Raw genomic sequence first — 18,445 nt, forward strand, 5'->3', positions numbered from 1 at the left:
CGTATGAAGTACAACTGCACGTGAAAAGCATTGGTCATGTTTCAAGGAAATATGGATCGATACAAGAATCCCGTTTGGAGGAGTCGCGGGGTGTGGAACGTTTGGTTGGCTGGCAGATGCTTGGCGAGATATCATTGTGGCGGAACTGAAGGTAGAGAAGGTCTTTTGATGGGTAGATGACAATATGTTTGTCAAAAGAGAAGGAGATACACTACAAATGGAAGAGGTGGTGAGAATAAGTACAGAACTAGGAGTGAAGTCGAACACTGAAAAATTTGCCAACTGGGCAATAGAACAAAAATACCTGGGGTTCATATGGAATGGAGCAGATAAATCAGTAAGACTACCGGACGAGAAATTAAAAGGAAGAATAGAGAAGATAGAAGACTTACTCACGGAGGGGAGGAAATGTTCGAAGAAGGAGATTGAAACGATAGTAGGACAACTAAGTCACATGACCTACATCTTGCCTCATTTGAAGTGCTACTTACACGACTTGTATTGGTTGGAGAAATCGTGGTTTAACCCCAAGGCGTCACGAGAAATCCCCGATAGGGCGCAATCGGAATTAAAGGAGTGGCGGAATGAACTAGCAATGTTCGATAGGTTAGTACTGACCCCCGACGTAACACCAACTGAAATCGATTGGGTGGGAGAAGCTAGTACGAGTTTCGGTATTGGAGTCTTAATCGGGAATCGGTGGGCAAGGTTTAAACTGTGCGAAGACTGGAAAAGTAAAGGGATGACACAAGGAAGTAAGAAACGCGATATTGCATGGATGGAAACAGTAGCAGTAAGATTAGGCTTACTGATGACAGAGAAATTACTGCCGACACAAAAGAAATCATTCATCGTATATACCGACAATACGACAACGGAGGCTGCGATCCGAAATAATAAGTCAAAAAATAGAGTTGTGAACGAAGAGTGGAAAATAATCCAGAAAGAACTCACTAGATTAGATTGTAAGTTGTCAGTAAGGAGAGTGGCGTCCGGAGATAATAAAGCAGACCAACTGTCAAGAGGAACGAAACAGGAAGGAGAAGGTCCGTTAGAAGTGGTGATCAACATCCCGATCGACTTGAAAGACCTGTTCATCAGAGATTAGGTCACTATGATAACAAATCAAAAGAAAATCAGAAATTTTTTGAAAAACAAAGAAGGGTCAGTGAAAAAAAAAAAAAAAAAGAGAGGTATCCACAGCGAAGAAATACTGACAAAATCCTAATCTATCCTGCTCTGACCCCTTGACGAACCCATGGTATATCAATCGTGTCCCAACTAATGAATAACAACTCATCCAATCAAACCAACGATTACGTCGACAGGGAGTTTACGTGGAAAGAAAACGCAGTGCAAGTGATGATGTTGAGCGGAAGTTGGTCACAGGCAACCTTAGAGAATTACAGCACAGCAATGGCTAAACTAGAGAGGTTCGGAGAAGCAAGAAAATTAACGAGGGACCAACTGCTTCCCCTAGAACAGAAGACACTGTGGGAATTCGTAGTTTGGGCGGGAAGACAGTGTGATGTTGAACTAGACGAAGAAGAATTATTAGAAACGACTGATGAGAAACACAAAATAGCGGCAAAGACACTCACGAAGTACATTACAGGAATTCGATCCTGGCATCTCTTTCACGATTTACCCTTCCCAAACAAAAACAATAAAGTGGTGAAATTGCTGTTAAAAGAAGCAAGTATGGCAGACGCCATCGAAAAAGAGAAACAGAGCAATAGAGAAAAATCACCGGTGAAATTACGTCATCTAGCACAACTGGCGAAAGAGCTGTGTAAAGGAAATCAAAAGGAAAGAATTGCCTTAACTGTTGCGTTGGTAGCGTTCTGGGGAATGGCACGACTAGGCGAATTGGTGTCAGATAACAAAGCGAAGAGGTTAATTTCTTTCAAAGATATAATAACCAACAATAACCATACGTACATGAAGATGCGGTTACATGACGCCAAAACAGCGAAACCAGGAGAGATGCAGTACCTCCAACTTGATAGAATACCGTCGTTACTATGCCCATGGGAGGCAATGCAACGATTAGTGAACGAGGCAACGTCGACCTCGATCCATCACCCCGTGTTCTCTTATTATGAGAAAGGAAAACTCGTAACACTGTCGAAATCAAACGCAGTCAGGATCTATCAGAAGGTGTGGAGCAAATACGATAAAGGACATACGTTAACAGGACACTCATTTCGAGTGGGTGGTGCAACGTTTCGATGGAATGATAAACAGTCCTTAGGAGACATAATGAAGTACGGTAGGTGGGAATCTAAAGCATACCAACTCTATTTACGGAAGTATAATGAAGCCGACATAAAAGACACGAAATACATATGGGAATTGATGAGAATCGAAGAGAAAGATGAAGTGGAAAGGAAGCAAGAGAGATTGGAACTATGGTGATAGGAGAAGGGGCAGCAAAGAGTTCCCTTCTCAACAATGGTTACTTTAAATTTATTTAAATCTTAAAATTTCCTTCTTTCCTGAAATAAGGTTGAAAGTTTGTAGTTGAAACAGGAAGAGGTTGTATAGAGACTGAACTAATACACGCGAGATGGAGAAGTTCATAGAATACATAACAGACAACTGAATTAGGGGATGAACTCTGCAGATCAGTACCACTCGGGACATACCGAGAACGGCTCTCCGCTGGCTCTGGACGATACGTCCCGAGAGAAGGTAGCAGAGAGCCTACACGGTTTGCAGACCCACGGCCTACCGGCCCCCCCCAAACCAGCCATGTAGCTTAAAGATTGTATTAGGCTATATAGCTAGCGGTCTCAGAACCAACGTAGAATATTTACGTGAGAGTTAATGAATTGTAATAAATGGTATTTACACAGAAATTGAGAATCAGAAAAGAAAGTAGAAATGAAAATGATCGAAATATAAAGAATAAACCTAGCTTGTGAAGAGTAATTTAATGGATGAATCAAGCATCTTCATCAACAGTATCGTTGCAAAATTGTCTTCATTACGGGATGAGCAAAAACAAAAAGGTCCTCGGTACTCGAAGGACAAGTTATAAGCGAAAACATCTGACAAATTAAAGTGGTCACCGCCTCGGCTGAAAGTTCTCAAATCACTACATGATTGGTGGGTACAAAGCAAAATCTGTATATAGGCAGTAAAAGATCATATAAGTAAGACAGAAAGCTTCAAAAGGCATCGTTAAGAAAAGATTCAAAAGAATCGTACATACCCTAGCAAAATTCTTATTTAATTTTGGAGACGTATCATCAGCCTGCCCTTTGCTCTTTGTAACCATAAGCATTTCCGCTGAGCTGCGCACTAGTAAGATCTAAAACCGGTCTGGTATTGAGGTCGCGCCCAACAACCGATAAGTAAACTGCTTTTCAAAGTCTCCTTTAACAGGTACATACAGTGGGTAAACCCGAGTATGTGTTCCAAGCCAGTCCGCATAGAGGTTTGGGTCCGAAATTTTTGAGAAATTTTTGCCATTTTTTCTGCTTTTTTTGGCGGGAGAGTAAGGTTGAGGGGTGGTGTTAGGCTGCAAAACTTTTGGTTTTTTTTGAAAAAAAAGCAAATTTGGTTGTTATTTGCCACTTGAGCAGCCATATTCATTAAATTATAGGCCTAGTGCGCCGCTAAGTAGCTAGATAGGTACCTAATTGAGGCCTAGGTCCGAAAATCCAAACCTCTAAAAGAGTAAAATCATATTTTTGGTCTCCAAAACCATATTCCTAGATTCATCAAAGCAATGCCTTTTCAATGGTCTGGGTGCCAGTCTCAAACATTCAAATTGAGTGCCCCGACATTGACCCAAAAGGTGAAATTTGATTTTGCAGGGCAGGTCGGAACACGTACTCGGGTTTACCCACTGTAGATGATAGAACATACGTGCGCTTGGATAGGTTTTTAGGGGTTCTTGGAGGACTACAGATGAATCGCCAATATGAGATGAATGCTTAAGAGATATTATGTTACAGAACCAGGTAGCAACTTACCTGAGATCGAGGATCATGCTACACGTTGTCAAGCCATCAACTTTGGTTAGCATCCTGGTCACGCAAGAGTTAAGTGATGAGTGTCCAATCAGTTTGAGAGTAAATAGCCAGCAAGACCTACAATCCAAGTGGAAGTGCTGATGTGATGCCTGCAAAAACCCAAAGGTATCGAAATAGGAAAACTCTGGATTAGTTATCATCTTGATTCTTGGAGCATCAATTTAGCTGAAAGGCTCACCTGAAAAAGCCATGACAACGACAAGGAAGACGGACACATAGCGTATCATGTTTCCTACTAGTACTACTCAAGAGAATGAAAAATGACTAGAAGTTTAGGATCTGATTGTTATTTGCCTGGGTTTTGATGATTTATGGTTAGACTACTTTATGCTAACAAGTGGAATAATCAAAGCAAGCGAAGCAAGAGGAACCTGGGTAACTCTGGGGATTGAAGGAGACCCCCGCGCCAAGGTGGCCGTCTATGGACAGGGGAAAGCGTTTTTGTAGCGGTAGACGCATGATCGGATGGTCGCGAATGTAGGTTTTGAACGCTTCAGACGACCATCTGCCCACGTCTTGTATGTGTTCTGGCGGCAGACCTGCCTGAGCCAGGGCTGATGCGCCTCCCGATCTCATGGAATGGCCGGATTTGTGAGCGCCGAAAAAAGTATGAAAACGTTTTAGAAACCACGACCTTGTGGGTACTGCGCCGGTGCTTGTGATGAATAGATGGGGAGAAGCGATGAAAGCCTTGTCGCGAACTTTCAAGTAAGACAGCAGAGAGGAGACGGGACAAGCTCCCGCGATCGCGCAGGATGAGACTACGATGGTAGACCCCAGGAAGTACGGGTCGCCCTTATGGTAAGGCAGGGTGTAGCGTATGAAGGAGCCACAGTCGGAAACCAAGACTGATAGCCTGGACAATATCTTCCTCTTGTCTCGGAGTTTCGCGTTGTCTGGAACTGTCAGCTTGCCTAACCGGTGCAGGGAGTGAAACCCCAAGATAATCATCGCGGTGAACAGAATGGAATCGTATGACGAATCCGCGGATTGGGAGACTCGAATTAGATCTGGTATGGATAGTGGCTCCTTGCGAATAACGGGAAGGGAGAATTGCTTTTTACAGCCTTTGAGGACTTTGCAAACCTCGGGATGGTTGGTGATGGAAGTGATGTGAGGTATTAAGGGTTGGAAGGCAGAAGCGATGCCTGAAAGATACGCTTCGACTGATCTGGGAGAAAGAGGTTTGCCTGTCCTGACACTAACGCGACGACAGGACGAAGATATAAAGGCGAAAAGGGATTGCACTGAAGGTGTTGGTTCGAAACTCTCTTCGCTGCAAAATTTCAGGAAGGATACGACAGCTGACCGATATTTTGATTTTGTTGATGAAGCCAATGCTTGGTCAGCATTGACTGCTGCCATTGCGGCAAGAAGGTCTCTTCGGGATGGGTAAGACATGTCTATTGTGGGTGGAAGGAAAACCTCCTTCCGGCAGGTCTATAAAGGGGGTAAATGGGGAAACAGTGGCGTAGGGCAGCTCGGCTATGACCGTGTCGGGAACGTTGCGTGATAAAGCGTCTGCGTATTTGTTTTTCACACCGGGTAAATGGGCTACCCTGACATCGACGCCTGCGCTGATTATCTTCGAAATCACTGCCTGAAATAGGTCGCGGACTTTTTCCACCGGACGGTGGGATAGGAATAAGTCCCCGACGTTAGAGGAGTCGGAGCAGATCAAAATCTTCTTCCCGCCTCTCTCGATGCCTAGCAGGATGCCGTGACATGCTGCAGCCAACTCGGCCCAGAAGATGTCCCGCGAGGGAAGCGAGAGGGACGCGTGAAAGCCTTCTGCCGTGTTCGGTAGCCACATACCCAGCCCGCTTGGGTAAGCGTCCGTTGTGCAAATGAAGTCTGCCTCCTTGATGTGCCAAACACACGAGGACAGAAACAAATTCCCGTCGGAACGTTCAAGGTTATCCGCGAGCCAGTTTAGGTCGTGTTGGATCGTCTTATTGTGAGGGACGATCAAGGATTTTCTGGTCTTGCCGGCGATCTTGTCCCAGGATGACTGGAGCGCCCAACGTCCAAGGGGAAACAAATTCAAACCCCACGACGCCCAACCCAGCATCGACTGCCATTCGCGTAGGTTACGCGACTTCGTTTTGGTGAACGATCGAAGCGCCCAGACAAGGTCGGACTTCTTCTCCTCGGGCAGGGTGAACATCATATCGTTTGCCCTTACCAAGTGGCCTATGATCTCTAGGTTGACCCCGTGTAGCTGCTTCTTCCACTCCCATGGGATGTTGAGGAGGTCGAAGAGAAGCAAAAGCTTGGCCTGGTCGAGGGGAATCGTGTGGCCTTTGAAGGTGACCAGGGAATCCGCTGGGCAGACTCCCCACGTATCATCCATTAAGTTGTTGATGTGGGACAGGCCCAGCCGGGTTCTAGCGATCCGCAAGACCAGTGAGAAGAAAGAGACCCAGATTTTTGGGGAGGCTGCCGAACCAAAGTTTGCGCATTTGTCGATGTGGAAGGTGTCGCCTACTCTGACTACTTGGCGCATTTGCCAGAGGAGGGCCATGGCTAGCAAGCGGTACGCGTTCTGTACATCCGACTTCCACAGCGTCATCTTGATGCCTCGTCGATGCATGTCCGCCATATATGGGGCAAAAGAGATAAGAGAATCGAAGCAGCACTTGATACGGTCCTTGATGATGGAATCGTTCAGAGAAGGTTTCCCAAAACTCATGTCGGTGCAGACCCGCATCTTGGAAGAGCCCTTCTTCGCCACTAGCAGGAGGGGCGAGACCTTCATCCCCGGCAATAAGGTGTAGAAACCCTTTGAGTACCTGCCCGCTTCCACCTCGGCGTCTCTGGCAGCAGTGAGTAGTTCAGGCGACTCGTCGCACACTTTGTGGTTCGGCACCATGACCGTTTTCTTGGACGGTATGTCGCTCATAGGCCAGAATCCGTGGGTGAGGCCGTCAACTACTGACTGGACGAACGGCTGGTTCGGGTGGTCCTTCAGCAGGTAAGCAAACATCTTGGTGTCTACCGGGCATTCAATGGAGAACAAATCGTCGTAGTAGGATAGAGCGAAACGAGCTTGGGGGTCTTGATCTAGCAAGGGTGGACGGTCTAGAGGGGCCGCGTACAGACTGGAGTCTATCGCATTAGAGTAGCCTAGGGCGCTTGTCCAGTCCCATTTGTATCCTCTTTTGTATTTTCGAACTCCGGGCTCGTCGTTTGTGAGCTCTCTGGACAGCCAGTCTTTGGTGAGAAAGTCTATGTCCGGAGGGATGCAGGTTGATGATTGAACCTCAGGCGGAGTGGGTGATGCGTTGGTGGGATTCGTAGCATCCGATGTAGTCGCACATGTCGTGAAGGCGACCGCACTTAGAACCATCGCATTTGTTCTGGGCAAACCAAGACAAGAGAAAAATAGCGTTGGGTGGTGGGAAAGGTATGAGAAGTATTAGCTTTGTATTCGGGTAAAGACTGCCCTTCGCTTCGGTGAGGTGCCCTTCTTAGAGGTTGGGTATCCCTCGAGGGGAGGGGTGGGGGGGGGGTATGTGTAATGCGGAACCTACGAGATTCCAACCTCCACATATTTGTTGTTTTCGAGGGTAGCTCGATGTATCTTTGACCTTTCCTGCCCAAGGCGATTCAGTACGTTGCTTCTTATCGGGCCGAGGCTTCGACAAAGCCGAGCGAGCCACGTAAGCGGACGATGTAGAGCCTGATGCAGACGTTGAGGCTTGGTGCGAGGAATGCTGTTCATCCCTCCCTGCCAGTGCCAGGTGTTTGAGGTGAGAAAGTTCGTCCTTGGCGAAATCCGCAAAGGACAGGTGTCTGCGTGTGGCGAACGCTTCGCGTAGTTGTATGTCGTATTTGACGACCATGCACCAATTGCCCTGTGTATGAGGACGCATCGCGCACGAGAATGTCAGCTTGGCACTGGAGTCACGTGGCTGATTCAGGTATGGTATGTGATTGGCTATATAGGTATGCGAAATGAGCTTAACTTGTCTCTAAAGGTTTTCTCCATTTCCCTAAGATGCCTGTCGTATTTCCTGAAGGAATCCTTTGCACAATCCTGCGGAACAAAAACATCCCCCGGCAGAGCGCGAAAGGCGTAGCCCACAGTTAACATGCGTGAAGGTATGATATAAAGCGGTATGGCCGCGTTGGTATGGCTAGGATACGACCTGAAGACAGACAAAAATAACATACGAAAGCGATACAAAGCGTTTCCACCAACAGTGAAACCGCGTCGCGCCACTCTGTGGCTTCTTTAAAAGGCTTGGGTTTGATTTTCGAAGCTGGGTCGCTGTCCTTTTTGGAGTACACATCAAACTTGCACGCTGTTGGCCCTGCGTTGATTTTCTCCAAATCGATGAACTTATACTGCAGGAGGTCTCTGACCAATGCGTCGGGAAAATCGTGGTGTTTCCCTGACCTCCAGCAAAACGCGAGGACAGCTGCGTTGAGATCGTGGGTTCTGTATTCCAGAACCAACTTCGTGATCTCTTTCGCTTCTGGCGGCAGGACTTGTTCGTCCGCTTTAGCAGTTTTGATGAAAGTGAAAACATGAGATGCAGAAGAGGTAGGGTTCGATACTTGGAAACTGTCGTCTGAGGAATTGTCGTCCAAGCTCCTTTTGTTGTTTCCTTCGGGACCATCGCCTGTTCCCCTGTTCTCTTCCTCTTGTCCAGGTTGTCCTCCTCCTCCTTCCTCTCTTCTGCCTTCAAGACCTTCTCCCGGCATATCACGCCTCAGTCCTCTTCGGGCTCCTTGTCCTCCATCTTCTTCCGGCTGATCGTTGGGGCGTAAGTTCTGAAGCAAGTGGACGGGGTAGATATAGGGCATTGTGTCTTGGATAGGTAAAGCTGGGTCAGGTGGCTGACCTCCGATTGGATACACGAATCGGTTAGCTCTGAGGTCTTTGGCCAAAGCCTCGGTGGCGAAAATGGAAAAGTGGCGGTGGAAGTGTGGATTATCAAAAGGGATAGTTTGGGCAAATGAGGCTCGTAGGGACACCATGTTGTATATCGTGCTGCCTCCCCCCAAATCATATGCTTCCAATAAACCTTGAAGGGTCTCTGCCACATCTCTGTTATGGTTCGCCCACGCTGCCATCCGTATCCTGACCGGTCTGTTGGCTTAACTCTAGAAATCCGGCACGCCAGATTTCCTGGATAAGATTATGCTGGGATATTCTAGCACTCTCGATACAGAAGTTGAAGGGAATTTTCTGTGTTCCTTCCGCGATACCCGCTTAGGAAACCTCTGTTCACTTCTACTAGCGTCTGAACTGATATAAGAAATAGATAGAAGCAAAAAAAAATGTCGCGACTAGAACTGATGAGAACTTGGGTTTAGGAAGGGATATGCCGCTTGAGAAGAATTTCTTCTAGGAACACTGTTTCGGAAGAATTATTGGGAAGGATTGAGATGGTTTGTTGGAGAAACTGGAACCAATCCTAGCGAGTGATACCTCTCCCGTTGAATCCATCTTACCACCAGTGTTCTAGCTGTCGTTGGGATTTCTGGTACTCTGGGGTTCTGTACTCATGAGTAGAAAAGAACCATCGTGTTGTAAATCCCGATTGTTGGAGGATCATCAGTTCGTCGTTCATTCATCTTCCATGTCCTGATTCCACTTAGTTAATCGGGCACCAACTTCGAGGTGTCAGACTCAAAACAGACCCCGATTTGCAATCCGCGTCTTACAGCCACAATCAAAAGTCACATTCAACCCGGTTTATTATTAAACTCGTTACTTATCGAGGATAACGTGATATGGTATGAATGTACGAATAATTTGGTGTAAAAAGAGTTCGCCGAGTACTGGTGATCATGAAAATTTGAGACCGGCCGGAAAATATGTTCATAAAGTATTTACAGACCCATCTTGCCGAGTCTTAACACAGTGAATGTCACGCAACTTTTCTTTCTGGTGTTTTCTTTGTCACGTCCCTTTGAGTTTTTAACATATATGCAGTATTTCTTGATATTTATGAAGGGTTCCAAATTTTCTTAGAGTTCTTCCCAGACTATTTGATGAGAACAAAACATTTCAAACTGTAACTCATGCTTGACCCTCAAAAGTTGAAACCGAGATATGGAAAGTGAAAATCATTCAAAGCCGTTCCCAACATCACGATGATGTGAACTGAAGCTTCCTTATTTGAAGTAAATATGTAGGAGATACAGGTGTTATGTATACCAACATGATGAACTTCTTTTTGTTTGAGGAATAGCCAAATTTGTCTTCCGAATCCTAAGAAAGCCTTTTTTCAGAAAATTGGGGACCTTTTCCAATGAATCCAAAAATATCCACAGTACAAAGTTCTTGGGAAAGTAGGAGAACGATGAGAGGTGAGCTTTGAAGTCAAAAACTGCCCGATGAGGCACCTAGAAAAGCCCTGCTCGATCAGGGTCGGACTACCCGAGTGAAGCCCGGATTTGATTGGAGAAAGTTGAAATCGAAGGAAAGAGCTGCAGATCGAACAACACCATCAACTTCCAACTCAGCTTTAAGAAGAAAAGAACCCAAACCCAACATCAACATGTCATTATCAAACCTCGCACTCAGGAACTTGAAAACTTTCATCAAACCAACGATCAATCCAATCAGATCAAATACATCAATCAAATCATTTACTACCTTTACTAAACATTCATCGGATAGGTACGGAACGATAAATAATTCCATATGATCAAATGAATGATTAACTTACAGGGATGATTTTGGTTTTGATGTTGATGTTTAGTTTATTCGTTCATCGTAATACTTCTTATAATAATCCTGATTTACCTTTTGAATTTACACCAGAGTATATGAAGCAAGCACAAAGATGTATAGAGTTAAATCCGAAATTCCATCTTTCTTTCTTTCTTTTGATTCCTTACCATCCTACACCCAAAAAAGCTAATGTGTTCTTTTCCTTCTTCTTCATTTGGAACGATTTTTCTTTCTTTAGTAACTTTCCACCTCAATATAAAAAAGCAGCAGTCATTCCAGTTTTAGATTTAGCTCAGCGGCAAAATAAAGGATGGACATCGATTAGTGTCATGAACTATGTTGCAAAGTTATTAGACATGACCCCAATGCGAGTCTATGAAGTAGCTACATTCTATACGATGTTCAATCGGTACGTATTTTTGTTCTTTTCTAATCACATCAAAAAACTCACTATTTTAATCAAACCGGTTTATACTTCTTAGTGAACCAGTAGGCGAACACTTTGTTCAAGTCTGTACTACTACACCTTGTATGTTAGGTGGATGTGGTTCAAGTATCATTGTAGATACAATAAAAGATCATTTAGGTATCCAATTAGGTCAAACCACAGCTGATAAGAAATTCACCGTGATCGAAGTCGAATGTTTAGGTGCTTGTAGTAATGCACCTATGGTACAAATCAATGATGATTTCTACGTGAGTGTTTGGTTTTCATCTTATCTTGAAAAAAGGTGTTGAAGTGAAGCTGACTTGATGAGAGAGAGGTATTTTAGGAGGATCTTACACCTGATTCTATGAAGAAAATCTTGGATGAATTGAAAGCTGGACGTAAACCAAGTCCAGGTCCTCAATCTTCTAGAAAGAGTAGTGAACCAGTTGGTGGACTTACTTCACTCTCTGAAAAGGTTTGTTTTCTGTATTTATCTCTCATACATCGCATTCCATCAGTTTCTGATTCCATTTTTCTTCCTTCATAGCCATATGGTCCAGGAGAACATTGTGTAGCCGAATTCAAATAAATATAAAATGTGCACTAAATCGGTTTAGATCTATATATTTCTTTTGTGGAGGGAAGGTTGAAAAACACCTTGATTGTATTTTCAAATATTACAGAGAATGAAGAATTGGGAAATCTCAAAGAGATTTGATTTTCAGATGTTTTTTTCTTTATTCTGATGGGTTAAAATTGATAAGTTTGTTCAAAAAAATTGGTTGGTTCTGGAAAGTGTCCAATCTACATGGATATGATAAGAATGGATTTGAGAAGCTTTTTGAGTCGAGCAGAAACTTGAAATATCGAACTGTATACTACGTGAGATGAGAACTAAATCATCCGATCTCCAGGTAAAACAAGGTAAAACCCCTTTGGCACAGTAACCGAAGAATGATAATTATAAAGCTGACCTAAAAACAACAGAAAAAAAAGCAAGAGGTACAAAACCAAACATAAAACGATCCGAGGATTTGTGGAGAAGGCTAGACCAGCTAGGTTCATAGTATATGTTGGATACCAATTTGATATCTTGAAAAAAGGTATTTAAATGAAGAAAGTGGACTTGATGAATGGTAAACAGACATGAATGGTAAACAGACATGAATGGTAAACAGACATGAATGGTAAACAGAAATGAATGACGTCTTTAAGATATCCGACCCGTGACAAAACTCCTGATCATCTTATCACTTCAGACATTCCCAGTAGTTTATGCATTCATTTACGAATTCATATCTATCAACGTAAAGTGCAAATGATGAATGGATTCAGCTTGGATTATCTCTGCGGTGGAACTACAATTCAAAAGACAAAGAAATGTTTATTTGTGATGAAGTGATTTGAGAAATCTCTTTTCATTTTAAGAATTCTACTTTTATCAGCTTTGAATGAGAATGATTTGAGAAATCAACTTGTTTTTCAAAACATTAATCAAAAATCAAAGCAACCATTCAACCTTGAACAAAATCAATAGTCAACCAAATCAAATATCAAAAATTATAAACCAAAACTGAAACCAGGAAATGATCTTTTTTTTTACATTAACAACAGTCATTGATCCACACCTTCAAAACACATTTCTCTAAACCAACTACTTCTATTGACCACCTCAAAAGACTTGAATACGACGGCTTGATTGATAAACTTCCTGTATTACTATCATCTAGACCATCTTGCTGTAGTTTGAACCCCATAGGATTGCAATATTCTTTCAACCAATCGAAACGCTTTCTATAGACTTCAGTTCCTCCTCCTCTTCAGTACGATTAGATTTCTCTAATATCTTACTTTGGAATCACAACCATATTGAATAAGTTAGATTTGCTTTGATCAAGGTTTGTGATTGGTTTGAATCGAATCAGATTGATTTGAATGTTGACCAAAACTTTTAACCGTTTGAAAAAGTTGTCCTAAATTCAAATTATAAACTTTAGAATGTAATTCATAAAGAGATTGATTCCAACTGAGTTGAATTTTTTCCTTAAAAGTGGATTGATAATTTGGTTTTTGTAAACTCGCTTGAAGGCTTGTTATTGAGGTGTCTTCAAATGAATTGATTTGTTGAAATTCTTGGGTTAATGATTTGATGGTTTGGTTTGTATGATAGGTTTGAGCGATTAGATGATCTTGAAGTAAGTAATAACTTATTCCTGAAAAAGTCTTTTTGTAAGTAAATGAAAGTCATCGAGTTGGATCGTTAGTTAAGAAATTAATTGGAAAGTGTTTATAAAGTGAGATTAACTTAACTGCACCTTTGAGAAAATGTCGAATCATGATTTGTGAGTGGTTCTTGTTTTGCTCTTTGAATGTTCAGAAAATTGAGAAAGTACGATGGATCCAAGAACCTGAACGATGAGTACCCGCCCTAGCTCGAGTCCATGTGCTCGGCATGTCGCGGGGTATATGACCTGCACCTGCTGCGCGGTGAGCAGAGCAAGCACCGCCCAGAGCGGGTGCGCCCGAAAGCTGAAGCGATGAGCGCGAGTCTTGAAGACGCGCCCAGGGAGGTCACATTTTTGGCCGGAAAGATGGGCAAGAAAAGATCACATTTGATATTCATGGTGTTGGGCTAAATTTTTGCAAAGTTTTTGTTCTTCAGCAATCTTGAGGCAGCAAGTTTCACAGATATCAGGTACATTGCTTTTCTGTGATATCCAAAGTCAGTCTTTGGGTTTGATCTTTATCATCCTTTCTCAAATCGCCATTTGGAAGCAGCCTTTGATCTTCCTGCCCTCCACCTCCAGCAGTCTAGTCAATCCAGATTTTTGTAGTGGTCCCTTGCATTCATACTGCTCCACCATCACCAAGATAGTTCTGCAAAGATCTGTTGTGTTTGTTTTGATTTTTGGTTGATAGAAGTTGTTCATCTCAAAACAAAATGGATTGTGTAGTCACAGACTATGTATGTTAGTAGATGTTAGTCTCTTTCATATGGTTTCACACCTCAGCTGGTATTTCAAATCTACTCTTGTAGGCTTTAGGCCCTTCCAGCAACTTTTTTATAAGGGCATCTATTGTCTGTCCAATCAGGTATCAAATGCACAACATAGGCTCTCTTAACAGCTCACATGTACACTATAAGTAGTGCTTTGAAAGCCGTGCACAGAGGTGAGGCAAGCATGGGACTTTGTTAAGTGTACTTACAATTTATTGGTTCATCCTGATTCATTCTCAACAAAAAAAATCATAATTATACAGTTTCTTTCACATCTTTCACTTCCAAATTTAGCAATCCCAAGTAAAGAAAATCTGTTTACCCCACCCCTCCCAAAATTCTTTTTCACTTATGATTGTATCAATTGTGTGTAACGACAGAGTTTAGTAGGCAGTTCATTTGTTTCTCTCTCACAACAGTTTGCAAACAAGTAAGATATTTGGATGGTAGCACATTATAATTTATTAACACATTCCAAAATCAACTACAAAGACCTGCACAAGCCAAAAATTTTCCTTAGTAATGATAAAATGTGATTGAAAGTATACTATTTAGAGCATGGGTTGTGCAAAGATGATGCAAGAATTAAGGATAGTCAAACTTAAAATTTATAGAGATTGTTTAAATCTCATGCCGTGAGGAATTGACACCAAGCTCAAATAATGGTACGTTTGGACTTGCCAGTGAGGCAGTTTTGTCAGATTTGCTATCTCTCATCTGCGACATAAAATTCAACATCCCAATTGGAGAATTGGGCGCAGTTACGTTTGTCTGTCTGATACTGTATAAGATCAAAAACAAGGCACTTTGAAAGAGGTTGCCTCAGCTTTATAACATATGGACTTTAGCCGGAATATCAACTTTACTTACATGTTCCCCAGGATAGAAATCGAACTATTTATACCCTGCACAATTGTAAAGAGGACAGTTAGAGAAGGGAAAGAGGATGATACTTCAGATTAGATAGAATGAATCACAATACGCAGGAGAAGCCAAAAGCTTGGATTCAAGATGAAAGCACCGTTGCGAATTAGTCTTGACTGAGAGACAATAAATTGAAAGAATGTAAATCAATCACCCAGTTAAAAAGAAATATCAAAGAATGATACAAAAATCCAAACTTACCGCAGAACCAAGTAAAGCCACTAATGATAATATGATTGTAAATTCCAATAAGGTATTTGCAAAGACTCCTTCCTGTTGTCTCTTTGTTGGAAGCGCCACTCCTCTTTGGTTATAAAAGGTTTGAAACAAGAGACCAAGTATTGGTATATATATCTAATGCAAATATAAACAGAGAATTCAGAATAGGGACTCTTTTATATAAGTGATGAGCTTACCAGCAGAAGGATACCACAAAACAATACATAATAGTCTATACCCATCCGAGTGTAGGTAACTAAAAGATCCTGTGTGATGCAAACACGTAATTTAATTGTTGTACTGACTGATTTCAGAGCAAAAGCTGACAAGGTGGTAGTCAGACCGTGCCAGGTCAAGGAGTTGGGGCACTACTTCCGCCGTGCTACATTTGACTTGGGAGCAATTGAGAGCCTTCTCGTGGAAGATTTGGATGACGGGAATCACCAACTGTTTGACGTGCCAATATTCCACGGTAAGATGAAAGAACAAGAAAACAATTGCAACTGAAATGTGAAGAGAATGTTAGAAAGTGTAAATCATGCACCGTAGCACGGTACACATTGGCTGACCAGTTGGTACAACAACAATTACTACCAAGAATATGTTCAGCGTCCATGAAACGGTAGTTGGGAGCGCTTTTGGTTTGATGTGCTCTGCAACATTTGTCTGTCTGAACAACGCACAATGGCAGATTGACAGCCACAATATCACTAAATTGTGGTCTGTTGATATAAGGAAGATGGATCTTCAGTGTGTGATTACAAATTTGCATAAGATGAAAGACACTCACCACTACAAAGTATCAATCAAGTCAGCATGCGTGAAAAATGGTGTATAAATACTTAATGGAAGCTTACGCGGCACATGCAATTGTCAACGTAAACTTGATCCCGAGTATAAAATTTGGCCATGCCTGGTCTAAGTGACCAGTTTGTACAAACTCTTCACAAATGATTTCAATTATGGCGACTAGTTGAGGAGTTAATGTATCAGATCATCTTCCCAAGCTCAAACAAAGTCAGATAAACTGAGCTCACGTATCCTGTATAGAAAGTAACACAAACCACAGTGGTTTGCGCGATCAAGTGATACTAGTCCCACTAATCAAATGGATCAGCTACAATTGTTGATGAATAAGAGAAAAACAATCAAGATTCAGAAGTCACTTACTGTCATTCAGGCCAATATGATATACTTTCTTCGACTTTGATCAAAAGTAAAGAACGTAAATTGATTGAAACAACATTCTTAAAACCAAGTTGATCGAATAAGTAATGCATTTTCAAAGAAAGTTTCTAGTTCGCTTTGTTGTACTTGTCTTCTTTCGAAACAGAATTTACTCACATTAAAAACGTTGGTATGATAACGCGTTGTAGATAAAGCGACCAAGAAGGTAGAGGACATGGCTTTGGGTCAAGAGCGAGAAAAGTTAGATAAGAAACGATTGGGGCACCTAGTCACAGATGCTCAACAACGAGTCAGTAGAGGCTATCAAGACGCACCATAAGGAGGTTTGCGAGATGATCAGCTGACGCCGGGTATGGGTTGCCTGCAGGCAAGTGGATGACAAAGTTGATGATCTCATTTTTGAAGAATTCAGACATGATGAGGAGAAGAATATGGGAATGTCACAACTTGATCAAATGTTTTAGGGCAAAAGCCTTGCCTTTGATACATATAGAGGACTTTCGCAGACCACTGCATCGGACTCGTGAACTTATTGGAGAATTTATTCTCAGGTAACGTGTCAAAACCATCAAGGCTGAAGGCAATCAATGGACGTAGACAAATCCGGGAATGCGGCATGGAAGGGTCGTGCAGTAAGATATCACAGGGAAATTGGGAATTATCCATAATGGAAAAGTGAGATCATGTCATGAGAGCCATACATTTCCAAAATGTATGTACACTTATGTAAGTACACCAGGGGGTAAAGTTCCTTGGCCTCGGACATGGTTCTGGAAACCTGTCCAAGAATTTTGATGAGATCGCGGCTGATCACGGTCAAAAATTCAGTCAAACCATCCGGATGTCAAATTACCGGATGATTATTGTGACAGACGCTGTTTTGGTTCCGTTGCAGCTCATTTGCAATCTCATCTCAAACTTCTCGTTGCTGTGCCTCAAATCTCCTCAAGTGTAAGCTTAACTAAGCCCCTTGCGCGCGGCTGCGTCCGAGGGCCTCAAGTGCAACCAGGTGCAACCGTGTTCTGCAAATAGATACATTTGTTCTCATCACACATGAAGTCAACTTCAATCAATCAATCATTTATCTTTCATCTGACTCAATGGTACCATAAATTGTAAGATTATTTTCACTTCATCAATCCAATTCAACTTCAATCAAACCATCAAACCATCAAACTGTAGATCTCATTAAGTCGATGCTACTTTTAGCTTTGTAAGCACCCACTATGGGTGCGGTAAACAGGTGTTTTAAGGGGTTTCATTGTGACTTTACCGCTAAAACTCGCACAGCTCCACTATGGACCTGTTTTAGACTTGTGGTCCCTACAATCAGATCAAATTATGAATCAAGCTTGATTCATGTTTTATCTTAAGATTTGATGCATCAAATCAGTCTACCAGATCAACTGTCACTTGGTTTTTGTTGACTCATCAAATTCCAAAACTTCAACAGTCCAACACTTCAACCCCTCACACTTGAGTGTCCTGGCTTGTTGAAGAGGAAGTCAAAGGCCATTTGGTCATAATCTTATTGGTCCTCATTGTCATTCAAAGAATTCAAAAGAGCATTGATTGGTCTTTTCAATGACATTGAGATGTGAATTTTTTTGGTTGTATTATTTGAAGTAGATATGATATTTCAATTTGTGACTTTGCCACTGTGGGGGTACTGTGGGATTGCATGAATCATAGTGATTTATCATTGGTAAAGCAGACAGTAAATCACTCCATAGTGGATTTTGTGCTGTAACTAATCAGTTAGAGCACCCACTATCATGAGGGTGATTTATTGTAAATTTTATGTTCCTGAGCTTTCCTGAGGCCAAAATTTAATCATGCGTGTTTTGCCAAAGTTGGCAACCGCATGAAATCCACATAATTAACCAAGTCCCACTGTGCCGGGGTTTATACATAACAAGCAATGACCAAGCACTGCCGGCATATTTGGCTCG

The 18,445-nt window shown here is 42.4% G+C and overlaps 3 protein-coding genes across 3 annotated transcripts; 1 reads left to right on the forward strand and 2 right to left on the reverse strand.

The window, feature by feature from the left end:
- Nucleotides 1-7,513: 7,513 nt before the first annotated feature.
- Nucleotides 7,514-9,125, reverse strand: MELLADRAFT_95099 (uncharacterized protein; the record flags this gene model as incomplete). The annotated part of the gene is made up of 3 exons (XM_007407011.1): nucleotides 7,514-7,943; nucleotides 8,012-8,194; nucleotides 8,248-9,125. The coding sequence occupies 3 exons, from the start codon at nucleotides 9,123-9,125 to the stop codon at nucleotides 7,514-7,516; spliced, it is 1,491 nt and encodes a 496-aa protein (XP_007407073.1).
- Nucleotides 9,126-10,520: 1,395 nt separating this feature from the next.
- MELLADRAFT_71096 (uncharacterized protein) lies at nucleotides 10,521-11,933 on the forward strand (the record flags this gene model as incomplete). The annotated part of the gene is made up of 6 exons (XM_007406653.1): nucleotides 10,521-10,680; nucleotides 10,763-10,855; nucleotides 10,973-11,143; nucleotides 11,217-11,430; nucleotides 11,508-11,639; nucleotides 11,712-11,933. The coding sequence occupies 6 exons, from the start codon at nucleotides 10,559-10,561 to the stop codon at nucleotides 11,751-11,753; spliced, it is 774 nt and encodes a 257-aa protein (XP_007406715.1).
- A 1,124-nt stretch (nucleotides 11,934-13,057) lies between these two features.
- On the reverse strand, nucleotides 13,058-13,501 carry MELLADRAFT_95101 (uncharacterized protein; the record flags this gene model as incomplete). Its single annotated transcript, XM_007407010.1, has 2 exons — nucleotides 13,058-13,387; nucleotides 13,475-13,501. The coding sequence occupies 2 exons, from the start codon at nucleotides 13,499-13,501 to the stop codon at nucleotides 13,058-13,060; spliced, it is 357 nt and encodes a 118-aa protein (XP_007407072.1).
- Between the last annotated feature and the right edge of the window lie 4,944 nt (nucleotides 13,502-18,445).

Source organism: Melampsora larici-populina (genome assembly GCF_000204055.1).
Source record: "Melampsora larici-populina 98AG31 unplaced genomic scaffold MELLAscaffold_7, whole genome shotgun sequence".
Taxonomy (NCBI): Eukaryota; Fungi; Basidiomycota; class Pucciniomycetes; order Pucciniales; family Melampsoraceae; genus Melampsora; species Melampsora laricis-populina.